We start from the raw sequence: 17,676 nt of genomic DNA, 5'->3' as shown, positions 1-17,676 counted from the left end.
TCAACAGCTTTTACTTACTTGCATGGAGCCATGACAGGGTTTAACTTCTTGCTGTTCTTCCGTCTCTCTGACTTTTCTTCAGACTTTGGTTTGGTGTCAGCTTTTTGTTTACTATCTGGTGTGTCCGCCACTGGTGTGTTGCGTCCAGAGTCTTCTTTTTTGCCTTTGCTTTTCCTCTTTTGGCTCTTAGCTTTATCTTTGGCTTTGATACATGGAGGACATAACCATTTACCTCTTGGAAACCTATAATTCAATAAAGTAGTTAAAAGTTGAACATAATTAGGTATTATAATAAAAGGTTAATGAATTAGATATTCAATCAATCTGGTAATTGTTATTATATTTAGATATTAAATTGAGGTGTGGTCATTAGAGTGCCTTTCTTAAAATCCCAATCCTTGGTTCAATCACTGTAAACGATTATATAACTAAAGCTCTGTCCACACCATTAAATTTCATGACAAATACCTATAAATGTGCATATATAGCAGTGTGAAAGGACATCACAAACCACACGATCACATATTATATCAATTGTTAGGTTTGGTGAAGTCATATGACACGTTGATGTCATTTCATGCCTGCTATAACAGGTGTGGATTTAGGGAGAACCGGAAAGAAAAATAAGAAAAGAAGGAGAGAAAGAAAGGAAAAGAATTGTTGTTCACCCAACAAACACCACAGAGGTGATTTCTGGGCATCTACAAAACCTAAAAATGTATGCCTAGGGTAGGGATGTCTCTCGATACCCTCCCCTTTCGGATATCTCTGGATCCGCCTCTGCATAATATGACGTCATCATGCCCAGCTCATATACGGTCAAATTACAAATATTTGTAACAGAAATCTTTATAGCGTGGACAGAGATTTACATGAATTTAGTAGAACAACAATGCATTTTATCAACCAGATAATCTTGACATCCAAGTACAATCTAGATTTCACTCTTTACACCTAAGAGTATAAATGGCTAACCTACAGGATGGCAATTATTTGGAATGAAACTGGTCAATGCTGGATTACATGCAAAATTACACAATACCTCCAAGGAATTGGAGGAAATTGCACATGGTACATAATTGATTTTAGGTAATTTTACTCTAATACCTAATTAACACCTGGGTTTAAGATTGACTTACTTGGTGAGGGGTGGGTCAAGACAGTCAGCGTGGTATGAACGGGGACACTTGTCACACTTAATCAACTTGCCTGTCTTTTGACAATCACTGCATACGCCTGGTTTACCTGTGGCCTAAATTACACAGAAAAATATTCAATCAAAAAAAAAATCCCTAACCAACATCAAAAACAAAAGCTTTTGTTATCTACTACATATTGAATTTTCTTGTATTGTATAATTATATATATTTATGGAGCAGTAGTTATTCTACAGATCTACCAATACTATAGACTTCTATTAGTGTACTATGTTACATGTTTTGGGTTCATCATTCAATATGGATCAAAATGACTCCAATCCAATAAACAAATTCTGACCAATGAACAAACAAAATTACATCAATGCATCACAACATTTTTACACAAACATAATCATCATATCTGTAACGTATTTGCTGACAACAATATCCACAATTTATGAGATCCAGATTTAAAGTTAAAAAGGCAAGTATCAAGAATGGTATATGGTTGTGTTTGTGTTTGTATATGTTGAACATATTGTGTATGTAATAAAGGCAATTATCAAGAATGGTATATGGTTGTGTTTGTGTTAGTATATGCTGATCATATTGTGTATGTAATAAAGGCAATTATCAAGAATGGTATATGGTTGTGTTTGTGTTTGTATATGCTGATCATATTGTGTATGTAATAAAGGCAATTATCAAGAATGGTATATGGTTGTGTTTGTGTTTGTATATGGTCATCATATTGTGTATGTAATAAAGGCAATTATCAAGAATGGTATATGGTTGTGTTTGTGTTTGTATATGCTCATCATATTGTGTATGTAATAAAGGCAATTATCAAGAATGGTATATGGTTGTGTTTGTGTTTGTATATGCTCATCATATTGTGTATGTAATAAAGGCAATTATCAAGAACGGTATATGGTTGTGTTTGTGTTTGTATATACTCATCATATTGTGTATGTAATACTACAAAAGGCTTTCATTCAAGTGTGAATTTTTTTTTTCTTTCTGTGTAAGTGGAAAGTATCACTTGCAGTTGTTTGGATATTGATGTAAAATCACACTAATTATAGTTATTTAATTTTTCTTTTGTAATAAATATCAAATTATTTATAAAACTAATTATGTTTTGATAAGTAACCAAACTGTGTGGAAATTATCAAAAGTATGTAAACAAAATACACCTATATATTTGAAAAAATAAAAACAGAAGGTTTATCAAAATTAATACTCAAGCTATCAGGAAATGTGTTTATAAAAGAAAATCTTGACAAAAAAGCAGTCAGATATTTGCTTACACTGATGGTGCTTGTGAAAAGAATTAGCAGTGCAGAAATAATTATATTTTTGATATATAATTCCCTAATTGTTTTAAAATTATGAGAGGCAGACAAACTCTACCTTGGAAATACATTCCATGCAGTACCAGTTTCCCTCTGGGATAGTTTCCATCTCTGGAACAACACAATACGTGTGGAAGCCTTTGTCACATCCATCGCATATCAGTAGTAACGCTTCGTTATCGCCATTTCTACACAGCTGACAAAACTAAACAAAAACCAACAGCGAAATCAAAGGCAAAGAAAATAAAAGTATAAAATAAAAGCAAAGCAACAAAACAAATTTCAACTAATAGTCTGAAAGTCGGCGTTTCCATTAAACGAAATTACTCTAATACACTTACCACTTTCATTATGGATTTTTCCCAGGCAATGCATTTTTCTAAGGTTCGGATACAGACATGAACTTGCGAGGGGGCAGTACAATTACCAACGGCCGTGCGCCACTTCTGAAGAGCCGGACAGACATCATCTTCGTCATCATATCTGAGAAAATAAAAAAAATATTTAATGGTTAAAAATAACAATATATATATATTTCTTAAAGAATATGTATAAAAATAAAAGAGAGAGCAGAAATAAAAAAAATTTAAAATATACTTATGTTTTTTAAGAATCTTGATACAAATAAAAAGTGAGCAGGAAATAAGAATTAAAATAATGTTCCCTATATCACAAATCATCTTCCTCAGTAAATAAAAGTTTAGAAACAACTAAATGAAGGTTTGGTGGAAGGCCTGTGTTGTTCAACAGGCACTGCCACTGCCCTGATACTTGTTTACTTGTGTATTATGTAATTTACTGTTAATTTTTAAAGGTTGAAATAAATGAAAAGAAATGAGCAGTAGTCTACTAGATTCTGGCATAGTAAAAGTGAATTGTAATGTAACATAAAAAGAAGTGCAAGCCAGGTCAAAACTGCTGATTATATAATATTTATATAATAATACATGTGCTCCTCTTGATGTGCAACCAACCATAAACCCAAAAGTGCAAAAGACAACACCACAGGAACAATACTGCCACCAAACAAGTACCATGTCCAGAAGGAAAAAACTTAAAATAAGGATATTTACTCATTTGTTCAATTAAACAGCAAAACTCTCTGTTCAAAAACTATTTTTGATGATTAATTCTTGGACATGTAATAATAAAACAATAAATGATGATAGTTTTGTTCTAGTTATATATCTGGTTGCTAAGTAAAATATTTGTCCAATCAGTATTTGAATCAGAGCCTTATCAAATTGAAATTATTAAAATGCAAGGGGCAGGGGACATGCCAGCAATTCTAAAATCTATTTTAGTTGTCATAATGGCCATATTGGTTGTCAAAACGAAAAGGTGGGGGTGGTATTTGGGACCAAACACACTGGTACAAAGCAAATACCAACAATACTATGTTGTCTAACCATGTCATTCTCCTCTTGATTGGATCAACAAACCAAGGGAACCATTTACTCCCACATTGAGATTACTTCTGAATGGTAAATACAAAATCAGCAATGATGCTGTTAGTCTACAATTGAGGTACTTCAACTAGATAAACCCACCAATTGACAAACCCCCCAAACCCACCAAAAAAAACATGGAACTTTCTATCCCAGGGCTCTGCATGACTGCACCAATGCCCATATGGTTGTCCTCACTATTTGGAGCCTTGTACAGACTGCTTTTGTGAGGTGTTCAAAGGACAATGAAAATTGGGTGGTTTATCTGCCTAAACCTATAAATTCAACAACATCACTGTTTATTTGTGTATTTCCCATTCAAACATAATGTGGGGGAGACATATTGACAAAATAGACTCCATATCAAAATGTTTTAATTTTCCAGATCAAATTCCGAGAGATGCAAGCATTTTTTCCTTGTTCTTTTCGTATTTTCTATTGCAAAAATAAAAATAAAATTTCACATTGCTAGGTTAAGAAATTGCATTAATTGAACCAGTTTAACCTTATGAGAAAACCAACTCACGTTCTTTGTGACACAGATGTCGTACTTTTCACACATAGTAGACTCACAGGTTGACTGCAACCATAACCAAACACAGAATCATTTGTGTTACTAATGAATTAATCTTTGATTTCTATGTTCATTCCTACTATAAATCTAATATTAATTTAAAAAGCTTAATGTATTATAGTTAAAATAAAAGGGACAAAAAAATATTAAATAAGACTATATACGGTGATAATCATTAAAAGCATCGGTAAATCATATTCTTTTTTAAAGAAATAACTTAAAACCTTGTAGAAATGTGACAACTTACTTTCTACTAAGTGGTGGCTTGATGTATCGTCTCTCAACAGATTTCTCAAGCTCCAAGAGTCTATTCTTAGCTATCTCCAAGAGGTTAGAATTACTCAGCTCAGCTTGCTCCCGGGATGAAATACACTTCTGGTTCGATATCTTCTCTGGGAGTGTCCACCCCTACAACAAAGAGAAATGCTAAATTCAACTGCAAAGAAACAAGCCACTGAATCTATATTTTGGTGGTATAAAGTTGTCAGAAACACTGTACTGCATTGTATCCAACAAGATTTAAGCCTAAGACCCATGCTGGTTATAAGTCACTTGCTTTCAAAGCTAACCTATAATGCTGGCTCCTTTGAATATCTGAGGATAAAGAGGGGGCTAGCTAGATGATAACAGATTGACAAGGGGATGAAGGAAGCATGTCAGAAGATGTTGTCAGCTCTGTTCTGCTTTTTCATAATATGTTCAGTCTACAAACCTTAACTTGCATACTCGCTGAGTAAATCTTCTCTTCTAGAGTTTCGACAGACTGGATGAGACCACGTTGCACGGCAAACAAGATTTTTCTTGACCATTTATCTTTGGACTCTGGAACCGGTGCCCCACCAACCATCTCAGCTGGATTATCCTCCTTGCATTCAAGACTCTCAACTATAGATTAGTGAAAGTAAATTGTAAGCAAAATAAACTTGAGAGGCTAAAATGTACTATCATCCTAAATTATTGGTACATTTGCAGCAATTCTGGGGTTTCAAAAATCTGGTAAATAAAGCAGCAATATTGGTCTCCCTTGCCTTTTTTAATTCAAGATATTTCCTGGGTTTAATTTTTTTTTTTCATCTGATTCTGGTTACTATTTTTCTTCATTTTAACCAATTTCCAAATTAGATACCTATGCTACATAAAACTATATATACTTTATTATTATTATTATTAGGAAAAAAAGAAGTGACATACTATGTTTATCAGTCTTTGTGGTTGCTTTGTAGGCGTAATCCGATAACTTTTGGAAGTTCTTCTGCATGATGCGTTCACGTATGCCACGCTGGTTAAGATTCTTGATCACCGACTGGATCATAGTTGGCTCCGCAATGTGGAACCAACCATTTCGTAGCTCTAAAGAATTGACGGAGAAGGTTAGTGCTTTGATTTTAGGTCATAAATTGAGATTATTCACTACTGTATTGCCTTTCCTGTCAAATAAGCCCTCATTAACATACACAAAAAGCAACAGGATGATATTAACAATCTCGAAGTTGTGAAAGATTTTAGGACAGCAGAAAGGTACTTGGCTTCCAACCAGAGTCATGAGTAAGACTCATGAGTAGACTCTGATGCTGATCACATTGCTTGTGTTCTTGGGCAAGCCACTTTTTGTTATCCTCCACCCAGCAGTATAAATGTTACAGTAAATGTGAGTGCTGCAGGGTATTATTACTATGACTGAGCCATAATGTTCTTAAAGCATTATGGTAATCATAACAGAAATTTCAATCATATATCCATATGGTGATCTCTAACTTCATATGAAAGTTAGAGATGCTTTTTGTTATTTCATTTTGTACGTTTTTTGTAAGGGTCAATTGAGACAAGCCAAACTGCTTCTATAACTTGATCTTTATCAGTGGAATTCTATTACTGAAATTTAATGATTTATGTTATGTTCATGATCCATTGATTGAATAAATGTATATTGAATTGAATTGAATAAAATAGGTTCAATTAACACATACCATCGGGAACAGCTACCAAAGGAGCTGCTTCTCTCTCATCCAAAAGCTTCTGCATGTTGGCAATGGCTGCATCCTCTGCAGCAAAATCATCGCTAGCATTATCATCACAAGGGGTTGACCTCTGGCTATTAAATCCACTGCACAACGCTTGGGCTTGGGTATCCATCATGGTTGGACTCATGCCCTGTAGGCCCATGAATGGATGCATCTGCATAGCCGTGAGGCCGGGGAAACTGTACGGATTTAGGAATGAGTTCATTGGCTGCATAGGCATGATGGGAAACGGAAGTTGATAAATACTGTATGGGGGTAAATTAAACATCGGTAAAGAGGATTGTTTCAAGGTGTTTGAGGTAGACGAGTCGGAAACATGGAGGTTGGCCAGTGAGGCTTCGTCACATGGGATACGCGGTAGTAAACTAAACCATGGGTTAGTGGAACCATTCACATTGCCATCAAGCCCAGTGGGAAAGCCTGGACTACCAGATACTACTGGGTAAGGTATAAGTAAAGGATTGTCCTGTTGACTTAGAGCACCATAAGACAATAAACCTCCATTCATTTCTAATTTAGAAGACTTATTTGGTGAGTCTTTGCTGCCCTCTACAGATTCCTTTTCCTGTGATTTTGTGGGTATTATTGTTTTACCATCTTTGTCTTTACACTCAACATTTTCGCACAATTCTTTACGTAATGTTTCCTCAATCATCTTTGGTACATTAAGTAAGTCGCAAAGTTTAGATTGTTCGGCAGCTTTGGGTAATAGCGTGTCTGCGTCAATTGGTGGTTTTGCAGCACCATTTTCTGCGAATCCATTCTCTACAATGTTAGGTTCGTCCTTTGGTTTTGTTACAACTTCCTGTTCCATTTTTGCGTCTTCTGCAACCTTACTAGTAACATCATTCAATTCTTCATTATCTATTTTCATGTTTTTATCATCATTTATCAACATATCTGTTTCCTTATGCACAATATTATTATCTTCCTTTGTTTCTTCCTTCACTTCATCATTCACATCCTCTTTCATCTCAATATCCATTTCCTGTTTCACCTGTTCTTTCTCATTTTCAACATTCTTGCTAGATTCCTCATCAATTCCTTCCATCTTCACTTCTGTTTCTTCCTCTTTCTTTATGTCCATATCATTTTGTTCTTCTTTCACCTGCACAACTGTATTTACAGTTTCGTCGGGTAGTTCTGAACTTTCCATTCCTTCTACAAACACACCTCCTGCATGTGGTAAGACAAAGTAACGCCGTCTGTAGCGGTCCTGTCCGTAGCAGACGGCTCGTAGGGAATGTGACTTGTTGAATACTTTACACTTGAACTGTCCATGTTGCTAATAAACAAAAAAAACAACAAAACACCCTTAGAAATACATACTGTACAATTGATTGACTTAAATCATTACTAACTAAAACTCGCAGCAATGACCCAGAACAAGAGCTCATGCATGAGGGGCTCACAAACAATGATTTGAGAGTCTGTACTCTACCAAGTAAAAAGTTAAGTAAACAAGTAATTCATATATTTACAAACATGGACCCAGAATTGCCAATAGGAAATATACCACTGTGTAATTATGATGGTTGTTGGGTAATGGATGGGTTACATAAAAGTGAGTCTAGTTAGCTTCAACTAGCAGTTTCTGGTAATAGCTGTTAAACTCTCACCTTCTCTAATCTGTCAATCTTTTTCTGAAGTTCTTCAGATGTCATGCCATCATCCTCCTCTTCTACAGCAGCTTCTTCCACATCTTCTGGTGGCACATCATCCTCTTCTTCGTCCTTCTCATCGTCATCTTCCTCATCATCATCCTGCTTGCTCTTTGAGCTAGTTGGATCAGGTGTGTTCTGTCCAGACTGACTGGTGCCATTCTCAACAACTGGTTTCATTGCAGACTTGCTGTTCTTCTTCACTTGTTGTGCCCTCAGCCTGGAAAAAGTTGCAATAAGCATGAATAGTAAAATCACAAGAAATGATTGAATATGAATGGAAAACTGCAAGAGAAAAGGAATCAGTAAAATGGGAAAAGTTTCTCCACAACAAAGAAAGGCAACATTTAGTAACTATGGCTAACATTGGACAGTAAATTAAGATCTGAAATGAAATTAAAGGATTTTTATGGTAAAAGTTTGTTCTTACTCGAAGTTGACAATGCCCTTGATTTTTTTACATTAGCAATTATATGTTTAACATAAATTTCTGAGTACTTTCCAGATTTGATTATGAAATTTAAACAACATAGTAATTGCTTAGTAACACTATCCAAAAATATTTTGTACCAACACTTGAAGCAAAAGACACATAAAAGACTAACTTACTTGCGAAGTTTTCCTTCCACTACCCATTTGTCTTTCCTTAGACCTGACATATCCTCAATGCTTTCATCTATCTGCTGAACCACTGACTTACTGCACACCAACTGGTTGACAAGGAAACCCAAGATGGCTGCCTTCTGGCTAGCAATAAGGGCTTTGAATGGTAGGTATTTGAGTGCATTTGATAACTAAAAAGGAAACAAAAATATTAAGCTGAGCAATAAACAACAGAAAAAAGAAACCTGCACATACCTATGAGCTGTTGCTAAAGAAATTGTAAATTATTTTTTTCATTATTTTAAAAAGTCAGACTCAAATACTGATTAGATCTATCTAGCCAAGATATAACATTCTGATAACTTTGAAATAATGTGCATACCTCATCCTCCTTCCCATGGACGTTGATGAGGAGTAGCCTCAGCATCTCTGACATTGTTTTCTTGTTGATGTCCACCTTGAGTATATTTTCACCCCAAGCTGTTTTGGGCTAAAGTTTAAATTAAAGGAAAAAATCAAATGAGAGAATGACGACACTTCTAAAATAAGGTCAGAAAATTTTCTTATAAAAACGTGTGCAGAACATATGTATGATAAACATAATTAACTGATTAAAATTATAATTGTCTTAAAATAGGACATCTACATTAACGTGTTAACTTGCCAATTACTGCTTGAAATATACTAATGAAACACATGATGCTTACTGTGTGGAATTGATTGTTATTGAAATGACAGCAAATTGTCATTACAAGACACATAAATCCCTCCCCCACCAAAAAAAAAAAAAAAAAAAAAATAGTGCAAGGTAACTTAAGCACCAAGCTACAATTTCATTCTTGATCATAATGTAAGTTAGATTCCAAATTACATGGAACAACCTACCCTGATTGGATCATCCGGAAGTCCAGGATCTTCATACGCCAGTCGTAGAAGGCGTACAGTGAAGCGCAACAAGTCTGTGTTGTAATCATCATTATTCAATAACCCTTCCTGTAGGGCATTCAAGGATGGTACATCATCATCTAAGTCTGTTTAAAAAGATTAATAAAAAAATAGTTATTCATTGATAGGGTATTCTAATAACACCCAATAACAGGTTGTAGAGATTCAGGATGTTTATATTTTCACAGAGGGATGGATGTGGGTTAACTAAAATTATAATGGACATTTAGAGCACCAAGTACTTTAAAATTTTATTAGTCAAAAGATACTATACAGAAAGGTATAACAAAAAAACAAGAGGGATATCTGTAAGGATAACACTGGTGGCAATCTATTATTATTAACAGTGCACATTCTATGCAGCAACTATGGAATTTTACCACCAAACTCGTTATTATTATTCCTCACAATCTGACACTTGCTTAACATTTGCCAAACCAATGAATCATCACATGGCTTAGTTCATTTGCAAAAAAGAGTGGAGGAGGAAGTTAACATTATAATAGTGTTGCTAACCTAATCCAAGCGATTCACCAAAGTTGTGCATAAATTCCACAATCATGATACAATCAGCAAAAGCCTGTCCAGGTAACTTTACGCCAGGTATACGTGGTAGCTCAGGTAAGGGAAGCTGTTCACAAAAACATAATGCAATATTTAAAATCAAGTTTAAATGTACCAAGTAAAATATGTAAAACATGATATATTCGAATTGTGCAATCTAACAAAATAGGGCTTGCCATGCCAAAACTGCGTCAGTGACCAAAACATGAACATTTTGTTTTTAGTATATTCATATTCTCCACATTATAAGTTTTAAGATGATATGTCATTGACTGGAATTAGCTTACTATTTGCCATGTTATGAGTTAAAGTATTTTGACTTCTCTGTACTAAAATATGCAATACTGCCACATTATGCTAATTACTTTGTTTAGCAAGAGTATGCTGGTCTTGGAATAGCAAGCCTCAAATGGTAGCTCAAGTCAGGGAAAGCTGTTAACAAATATAATACATTATTTTTCATAATTGATTTACTTTAAAAAGAAATTACCTTTGGATCAATTACTTTCAAATCATCAACAGGTTTCTTTAATTCCTTCATCATGTGTAATTCCATCCTCTTCAATTGCACTTTCCTTTCTCTTGACATTTTCTTTTCATTTTTCTTTTCTTCTTTAACTCGTTCTTTTTGCTATAAAAAATATTTTTAAAAAATGTTACATTAATTGGATAAGATACATACACTTTTATATATTAGTACTAGCATCAGCAACGGTTGGCAAGGAAGCATGATTTCAACCAGCTGGTGTAGACTCTTTCATGCAGGCAACGTTTTTGCACAAGATTCTTTCTTGTTCGGTGGATGGATGGATTTATTTGGTGTGAGCACCAAGGATAACCCACAACAGTCTGAAGAAGACTACAGTATGGCTATGTTCTCACACGGCTGCTAATGGTTAGCAGGATCCGGATCCTGCTAACCATTACCTGCCGTGCGTCCATACGAGAAAATCCCGATCCGGATACCAAAAATATGATGATCGAATCACTGTCCAATAAGAAACTGGAAATTGTAAACGCATACGTGTGATTGGTTGATGATAGAAGTGCGCTCAACTTGCTAACCGATAGCGGTATCCGGATACTGCTAACAGTTAGCGCTAACCGATCTGGCGTTCTCACCCAGGTTAGCTCCCGATCCGGATACTAGGGCTCTCGTGAGAACCAGGCTTTATTTCCAGTGAGGTCCTTCTGGTGGTGATTGGGCAGTACACCAGGAGACAATAACCTACTCTTTTCCGAAGAGTTGTACTGCATGCACATGGGACCTTTTTGCACACAGGACCAATGGCTTAAACATCTCATCCGAAAGACGGTACGCTTTTGAACTGGCATTTCAGCCCTCTAGCTGAAATACAAAGAGAGCAACGATATGGATTGAACTGGAAACTAAATGATCTCCATGGTTCAGTCACGGCAGTGGCTACCCCCGGGTGAGCCTACTGAGCTAGTGCTCTCATAAAATTCATTGGCATTCGGTCTGGATGAATGGATCATATTGTGTGATGCTGATGCTTACCTCAGCTTTTTTCCTTGCCTCTAGCGCCCTCACTAAGAGCATATGCTGCTTCCGTCTTTCACGCTCCTGAAATACATGAAATATACTTCACATTAATCTAATAACTTCATAACATATATAAAAATCATAAAACAAAAGGCAATTTAAAAACTGGATAAAACACAATAAACAGATGTGGTTATAAGATTTAAAAGATTCTACGATTGCCTGAAAGAAGCAACAAAAAACATAAACCAAATTACTGTCACATGGTCCTCCAATATAATTTCTGAATGATGATGATATTTAAATTATGCAAGAATCAATGTGCATCCCAATTATTTAATATTAGTTCAATTGCAATAAATTGACAGGGTTTGATTGACTAATACCTAGCAAGACAGAAAGACAGGACAGAACAGAACAGAGCAGTAGACGTGAGGAAAATATTAAGACAAACTGGATAAAAGTTATGCTCATAAATATAGAATTTGGGAACAAGAATTCACGAAAAGCAACAACGCACAGTGAGAAAAATTAGCCATTTCCACAACCCCTGCTCCTGCCCCCACCACACACACATTACAAATTGCTTGGGTGAAAACAGACAAGAAATGAGGTAAGGCACTCCAACAGACATACAGTAAATAAAGACATACACTCACAAATACAGTGAAACCACATAATAAGACTTGGTATTAATTTTAACAAAAGAATTATTTTTGATTCAAGAAATTGATAGGGAGCAACAAGTAAATTTTGCTAGTGAAGACCAATTTTAAGCCAACGTTTATAGGCAGAGTCATGTGTAGAGTACAAAAGATGTACTAATTTACAAACAATGAAATACAAATATACAAAAAAAAGTCCAAGAGAAAGGGAAAAACACCGAGAAAAACAACTGAACAAAAATATTTAATTTGGAAATTAAAAAGTTTTAATTGTATTCTATAAATCAATTGCATTTTTATGACTAAAATAATTACTTATAATTGATGTTTAATAGTGCACACACTCATCATGAATAACAATCTAATTCAGTCCAATTTATTTAGGCATAAATATTTGGCTATTCATTTTAATATTAGGTTATTATTTTATTAGCATAAGAAAAAAAATATTCCCTAACAAAAACATAAGTTAGATTTGAGGCAAGGAATAACAAAATTCACAATATAATTTATTTTTAAATTTATTATTTAACAAAATAATACAGCAGGTATAAAATGTAAAAAACAATTCATTTACACAAGCTTTCATGCATATATTTTGCAGTTTTCATAATCTCTTCAATCAAATTTAAACATAAACTTTAACGTTCAATTGCATTATATTACAAAATTGCTGCATTAAATAAAGATAGGGTACCAACAAGGACAAAAAAAAACTAGTGGTTGCCAACACGGACACAACCGGTGGTTACCAGCACGAACACAACCGGTGGTTCCCACCACGGACACAACCGTTGGTTTACCTGTGTCTGTTGAGTCAGTTGGTTCAGGTGTGTGAGTTTCTGTGAAAGGATTTTTGTTTTTAAATAGAGGCTGATTTAATTTCCTCAACGGCAAGTGAAACATGATCCGATTCCTATTCCTGCTAATTAATTTCACTTCAACAGGTCACATATTCTTATCATATCATTTGCATATTGACATTGATGGCAATGCCAGCAGTCAAAAACATGTAATTTTTGTAAAATTTTTGGACAATTTTAACAAGGGTGTTTGTACAAAAAGCGGACAGGTTTAATGACGCAAGTAAAGATCAGACCCAATCCTCAAAAATGGTATATTCTATTCTAGATATGGTCTATGATATAATTAATGTAGAAGTCTGAACTACCAGATATAGAAGCCACCTCTACTTTTAAATTTAGATATACTATGATAATATCATGATAAGCCTCAAATATTCAAATAATATGTTGATTTGCTTATTTAAAGGATCAAGTTGTCAACTGCCAATGATTCACAGCTTTTAAAATTTAGTCTTCATTGATTTACACATTTTTTAACTACAAGAATATTTTATTTTTTAATCATAATTTTCAGTTGAAAGCTAATAACATACATAAGCCAAATAGAAAAAAAATTATTAGTTTCTCGTCCTAATATTTTGAAAAAAAGAAGAATGTATGTACCTTTTTCTACATTTTTATTACTTTGAGATGGCATATCCAAGATGGTCGATGGGAGATGGTGAGGCAGAGAAAATGGATGCGCGAGGGGACGAGAAAATAGTAATTTTTTTTATTTGGCCTAAATCTAATTTAAACAGTGTAAAACAATTCAAATATCCCTGTTTAAGCAAAAATGTATCTCCATGGTTCAATCTTATTAGCCTATAGACAATAGATTTAAACAACACAACCAAATATAATATACAACAAAAATAGCATCACTATAACCTATCTTTGAGAAACCATGAAATATGAATAACAGTAAAGCATTCTGATTATACAGGCAAGAACATAGTGAAATATATCTTCCAAGATATGTTAACAGTTACAAGGTTAATTAATCTACATTGTTGGTTTAGCTAATTTTATAATGTAATTACTAACCTGGTGTTTTAGCAGTACAGCTTGCTGACGTCGTAACTCCCGTTCCTAGAAAAACAAAGTTTAAAAAAAATGTAATTAGGGAAAATCTGGTCTCATAAATGTTTACTTACATTTTAATGACCAACACTTTTGTTCTGATACGCATTTACATGACAAAAGGTATGATTTGAAATGATCATGTGACTTGTAGTAATTGGCAATTCCATGTGCTAAATGTGAACCCGTCTAAAGTCAAATAGTTAAACGGTCAGTCAGAGCACCTGGATATAAATAAGGCTATGTACTGGAGTTTATAATGTTACATTTCAACATGCATCAAAGGATATATGTTGGCTCAAGCTAAAAATAACCCAATATCATCATATTACATATTTAACAATTCAAAAAATGGAGGTTATCAGTAAATATAAAAAGAAAAACAAAAAAATAAAGCATAGAATTTATCTGACAGAACCCAAGACAGAGGCAAAGCAATAGTACTATATGGCTTGATTGCATCACAATATAATCCCTACATTATGAGCTATTTAATTGAATTAACACAAATTAATTGATAAATTAATAACTCAACCACTGAGATTTTAAAATAAGTAGATCGATTGAGTGATCGTCTTGGCCTGTTTGATTGAGCAGCTTAGCTCAGTTGGCTAATCTGGTGGTAGCCACTGTGTGAGCACTGAACCGTGGAGATCTCTAGGTCCCCGGTTCAATTCCCATCACTGCTCTCCTTGTGTTTCAGCTGGAGGGCTGAAATACAAGTTACGATAGTGCACCGTCTTTCAGATAAGACGTTTAAGTCATTGGTCCAGTGTGCAATATGGCCCATATGCATGTTGAAGAATGCAGAACGCTCTTCGGAAAAGAATAGGGGATTGTCTCCCGGTGTACTGACCAATTCACCACCAGAAGGATCCCGAAACAAGTCTCCAGACTTCCTGGGTTATCCTTGGTGTCATTCACACCGAAAAAACTGATTTATGTTTATATTTATTTATAATCAATTAATCATTTTGTCTTTTTAAGGTTACATAATAAGAAGGTGCTGGAGTTAAGTGTACTGGTGATATGTCTATGGTAATTATTACTAGAATTACTTTGACACTAGTATTATCATTCACATAATACTAATGCGTATAAATTTTATGTTGCTTTTCCCCTTCTGTTTAATACAATCCTTGTTTTGCTGATCTGGTTTGGAAAGAGTACTTTGCATGTTTTATTACAAGTGATTTGACTCAAATATAATGTCCAGTATACATATAATAAAACATCTTAATTTGTATGAAAAAAATTGAGAGGTTCAGTCACCAATTTGTTGGAATGACAAATGAAACCAACTTCAAAAATATGAGAATATAATAAAAAATATAACTAAACAATAATTATATTACATATTGACTATTTTTAATTTAATAAGAATCACATATAGAATATCATGGATTTTGCAATCATCAAAACTTGTTAAAGATCACCAAACGGATGTTAAACTGTTTCCTGATTGTTTAATTACTCAGGAAACTCATTATTGTTACTCTATCTTAGATTCCCATTCAATAATGATTCAACCATGTGAACCACTGTAATAATGCTTAAAATATCTGGTATTTCAGAAAACATATCCCTCTAATTTTGAGTTTTAATTAATTTAAGTACATGGCATCCAAAAAATTATATTATATAACTTTTATTAATAAAGATGCAGTGTATTACAAAATCGTTTGAGTAGAAGTAAACATTAATTAAAAATACCAAAATTTGACCTCTCTCTCTTCATAGGCAGCTTAAAATTAAAAGGTTTAGAGAAGATTAGACAAATATAATTAACTTCAGAAAAAGTGGAAATATATTTGAAGAGAAGGGAGGCATTGATTCCAATCCAGGGGACGTTACATGTCGGAAAAACTATCTTAAATCTACTGTATAAATTTTATTTTCAACATACATGAACAGATTTGAAACAAAAAATAGCATAAACGAAAATAAATGAAAATGAAACACAACAAAAATTATAACAAAATCCAAAAATGAAACCACAAGCTCAAGTAAGTTACAAAAAGAAGTACTGTACTATATAGAAAAGCAGGACACACATACTACAGTCACGAGAGCAATTGTTAAGCATAAGTAGATAAACATCATACACTTTTCTAACTATAATTTTATAAATATTTCAAAAATCATATCAGTATTTCATATGTTAGTATTGGTAGTTTCAGCACCATAATCCAACACCGCAAATACCATAATATAAAACATAATAATGTCTAAGCACCAACTTGATGATTTATCTATGAACGATCCCTCTCCCCAGAAACAAAATCCATTTATAATTTGCCTGCAACCAAACAAATAGCAAGACCATGCTAAAACTATTAAAAACGAAAAATTCAGGTAAATTCGTAAAAAAAAAGGAAATTCTTACCGAGCCACAAAGGCTTATTGAGGTTGGAGCTTAACCCCAGTTTCTTTAGTGTAAAGCAGATGAGAGTGTAATGCTTTGTCTGGATGGGACCTTAGTCCATCACAGGTTATTCATACATAGCAATTTGCTAATACCCACTGATATAGCTGAGCAGACTGGGACAATAATATAAATAAAGTGCCTTGAAACCTAAACTTTGGGGTTGGGAACTAAACTATTCCCACTGCATCAACCTGCTTCCACAGTTAATTGGATAATTAAAGTTATGTGTAATTAACACAAATCACTTCAAACAACCACATAATTAAATATCAGAGAATTAGCCAGTTGTCTAATTAATGTTACCGGTGGTATGTATAATAATTAGTAAAAAACAATGGCATTTGGGCGTACAGCTGTAGATGGATCATGAAAAGATTGTCAAATCTGTGTACATAAAGGCAGCAAATATAATAAATTTTATTTAAAAAATGAATATGCTAGAAGCCTGTTTTAAATGTCAGCTTCAGTATGAAAATTCGCAGGTGTGTGCATTTTTTCAATCCAATGAAGCATTTGAATTATGAAAACGGTGCATAGGTTAATATAAATAACCCAGTATAGGTTGATTGAACACAATAAAAGATTGAAAATGTAGATATTAGTGTGATAAATAAGGAAATGTTTCAAATTTCAAGTTTGAGAATGTTAATAATTCCCTTACTACACTTTCCAGGAACATTAAGCTTTATATGTGGTCTTAACAGGGTCAAAATTAAAGTATTCTTCATTTCCTCTTAAAAACATGTTCCCAAAATATAACATGTAGTTTGAGACTAATACATAGAGTAATTAATATCAGTTAGCAATAAGTGAAATGAAATAGATATACAATGTGTATGAT

At 33.9% G+C, this 17,676-nt stretch overlaps 1 protein-coding gene across 10 annotated transcripts in view; it reads right to left on the bottom strand.

The window, feature by feature from the left end:
* Positions 1-17,676, bottom strand: part of LOC117101982 (bromodomain adjacent to zinc finger domain protein 2B-like) — a gene marked incomplete in the record, with an annotated part of 79,178 nt that overhangs the window by 4,478 nt on the left and 57,024 nt on the right. For 9 of the 10 annotated variants that reach the window (XM_033242132.1, XM_033242131.1, XM_033242138.1 and 6 more), the window contains 17 exon segments: positions 19-243; positions 1,140-1,252; positions 2,553-2,699; positions 2,836-2,977; positions 4,469-4,522; positions 4,764-4,924; positions 5,229-5,401; positions 5,708-5,866; positions 6,484-7,822; positions 8,157-8,418; positions 8,808-8,992; positions 9,184-9,291; positions 9,687-9,832; positions 10,263-10,377; positions 10,801-10,941; positions 11,830-11,895; positions 14,372-14,416. In XM_033242132.1, the coding sequence (XP_033098023.1) occupies positions 19-243; positions 1,140-1,252; positions 2,553-2,699; positions 2,836-2,977; positions 4,469-4,522; positions 4,764-4,924; positions 5,229-5,401; positions 5,708-5,866; positions 6,484-7,822; positions 8,157-8,418; positions 8,808-8,992; positions 9,184-9,291; positions 9,687-9,832; positions 10,263-10,377; positions 10,801-10,941; positions 11,830-11,895; positions 14,372-14,416 (3,581 nt within the window). 10 annotated transcript variants of the gene reach the window in all.

Source organism: Anneissia japonica, unplaced genomic scaffold (assembly GCF_011630105.1).
Source record: "Anneissia japonica isolate Jap-2015-1 unplaced genomic scaffold, ASM1163010v1 scaffold997_len2565447_cov190, whole genome shotgun sequence".
Taxonomy (NCBI): Eukaryota; Metazoa; Echinodermata; class Crinoidea; order Comatulida; family Comatulidae; genus Anneissia; species Anneissia japonica.
The sequence above is the reverse complement of the archived record's forward strand: the minus strand, read 5'-3'. Positions and strand labels throughout refer to the sequence as shown.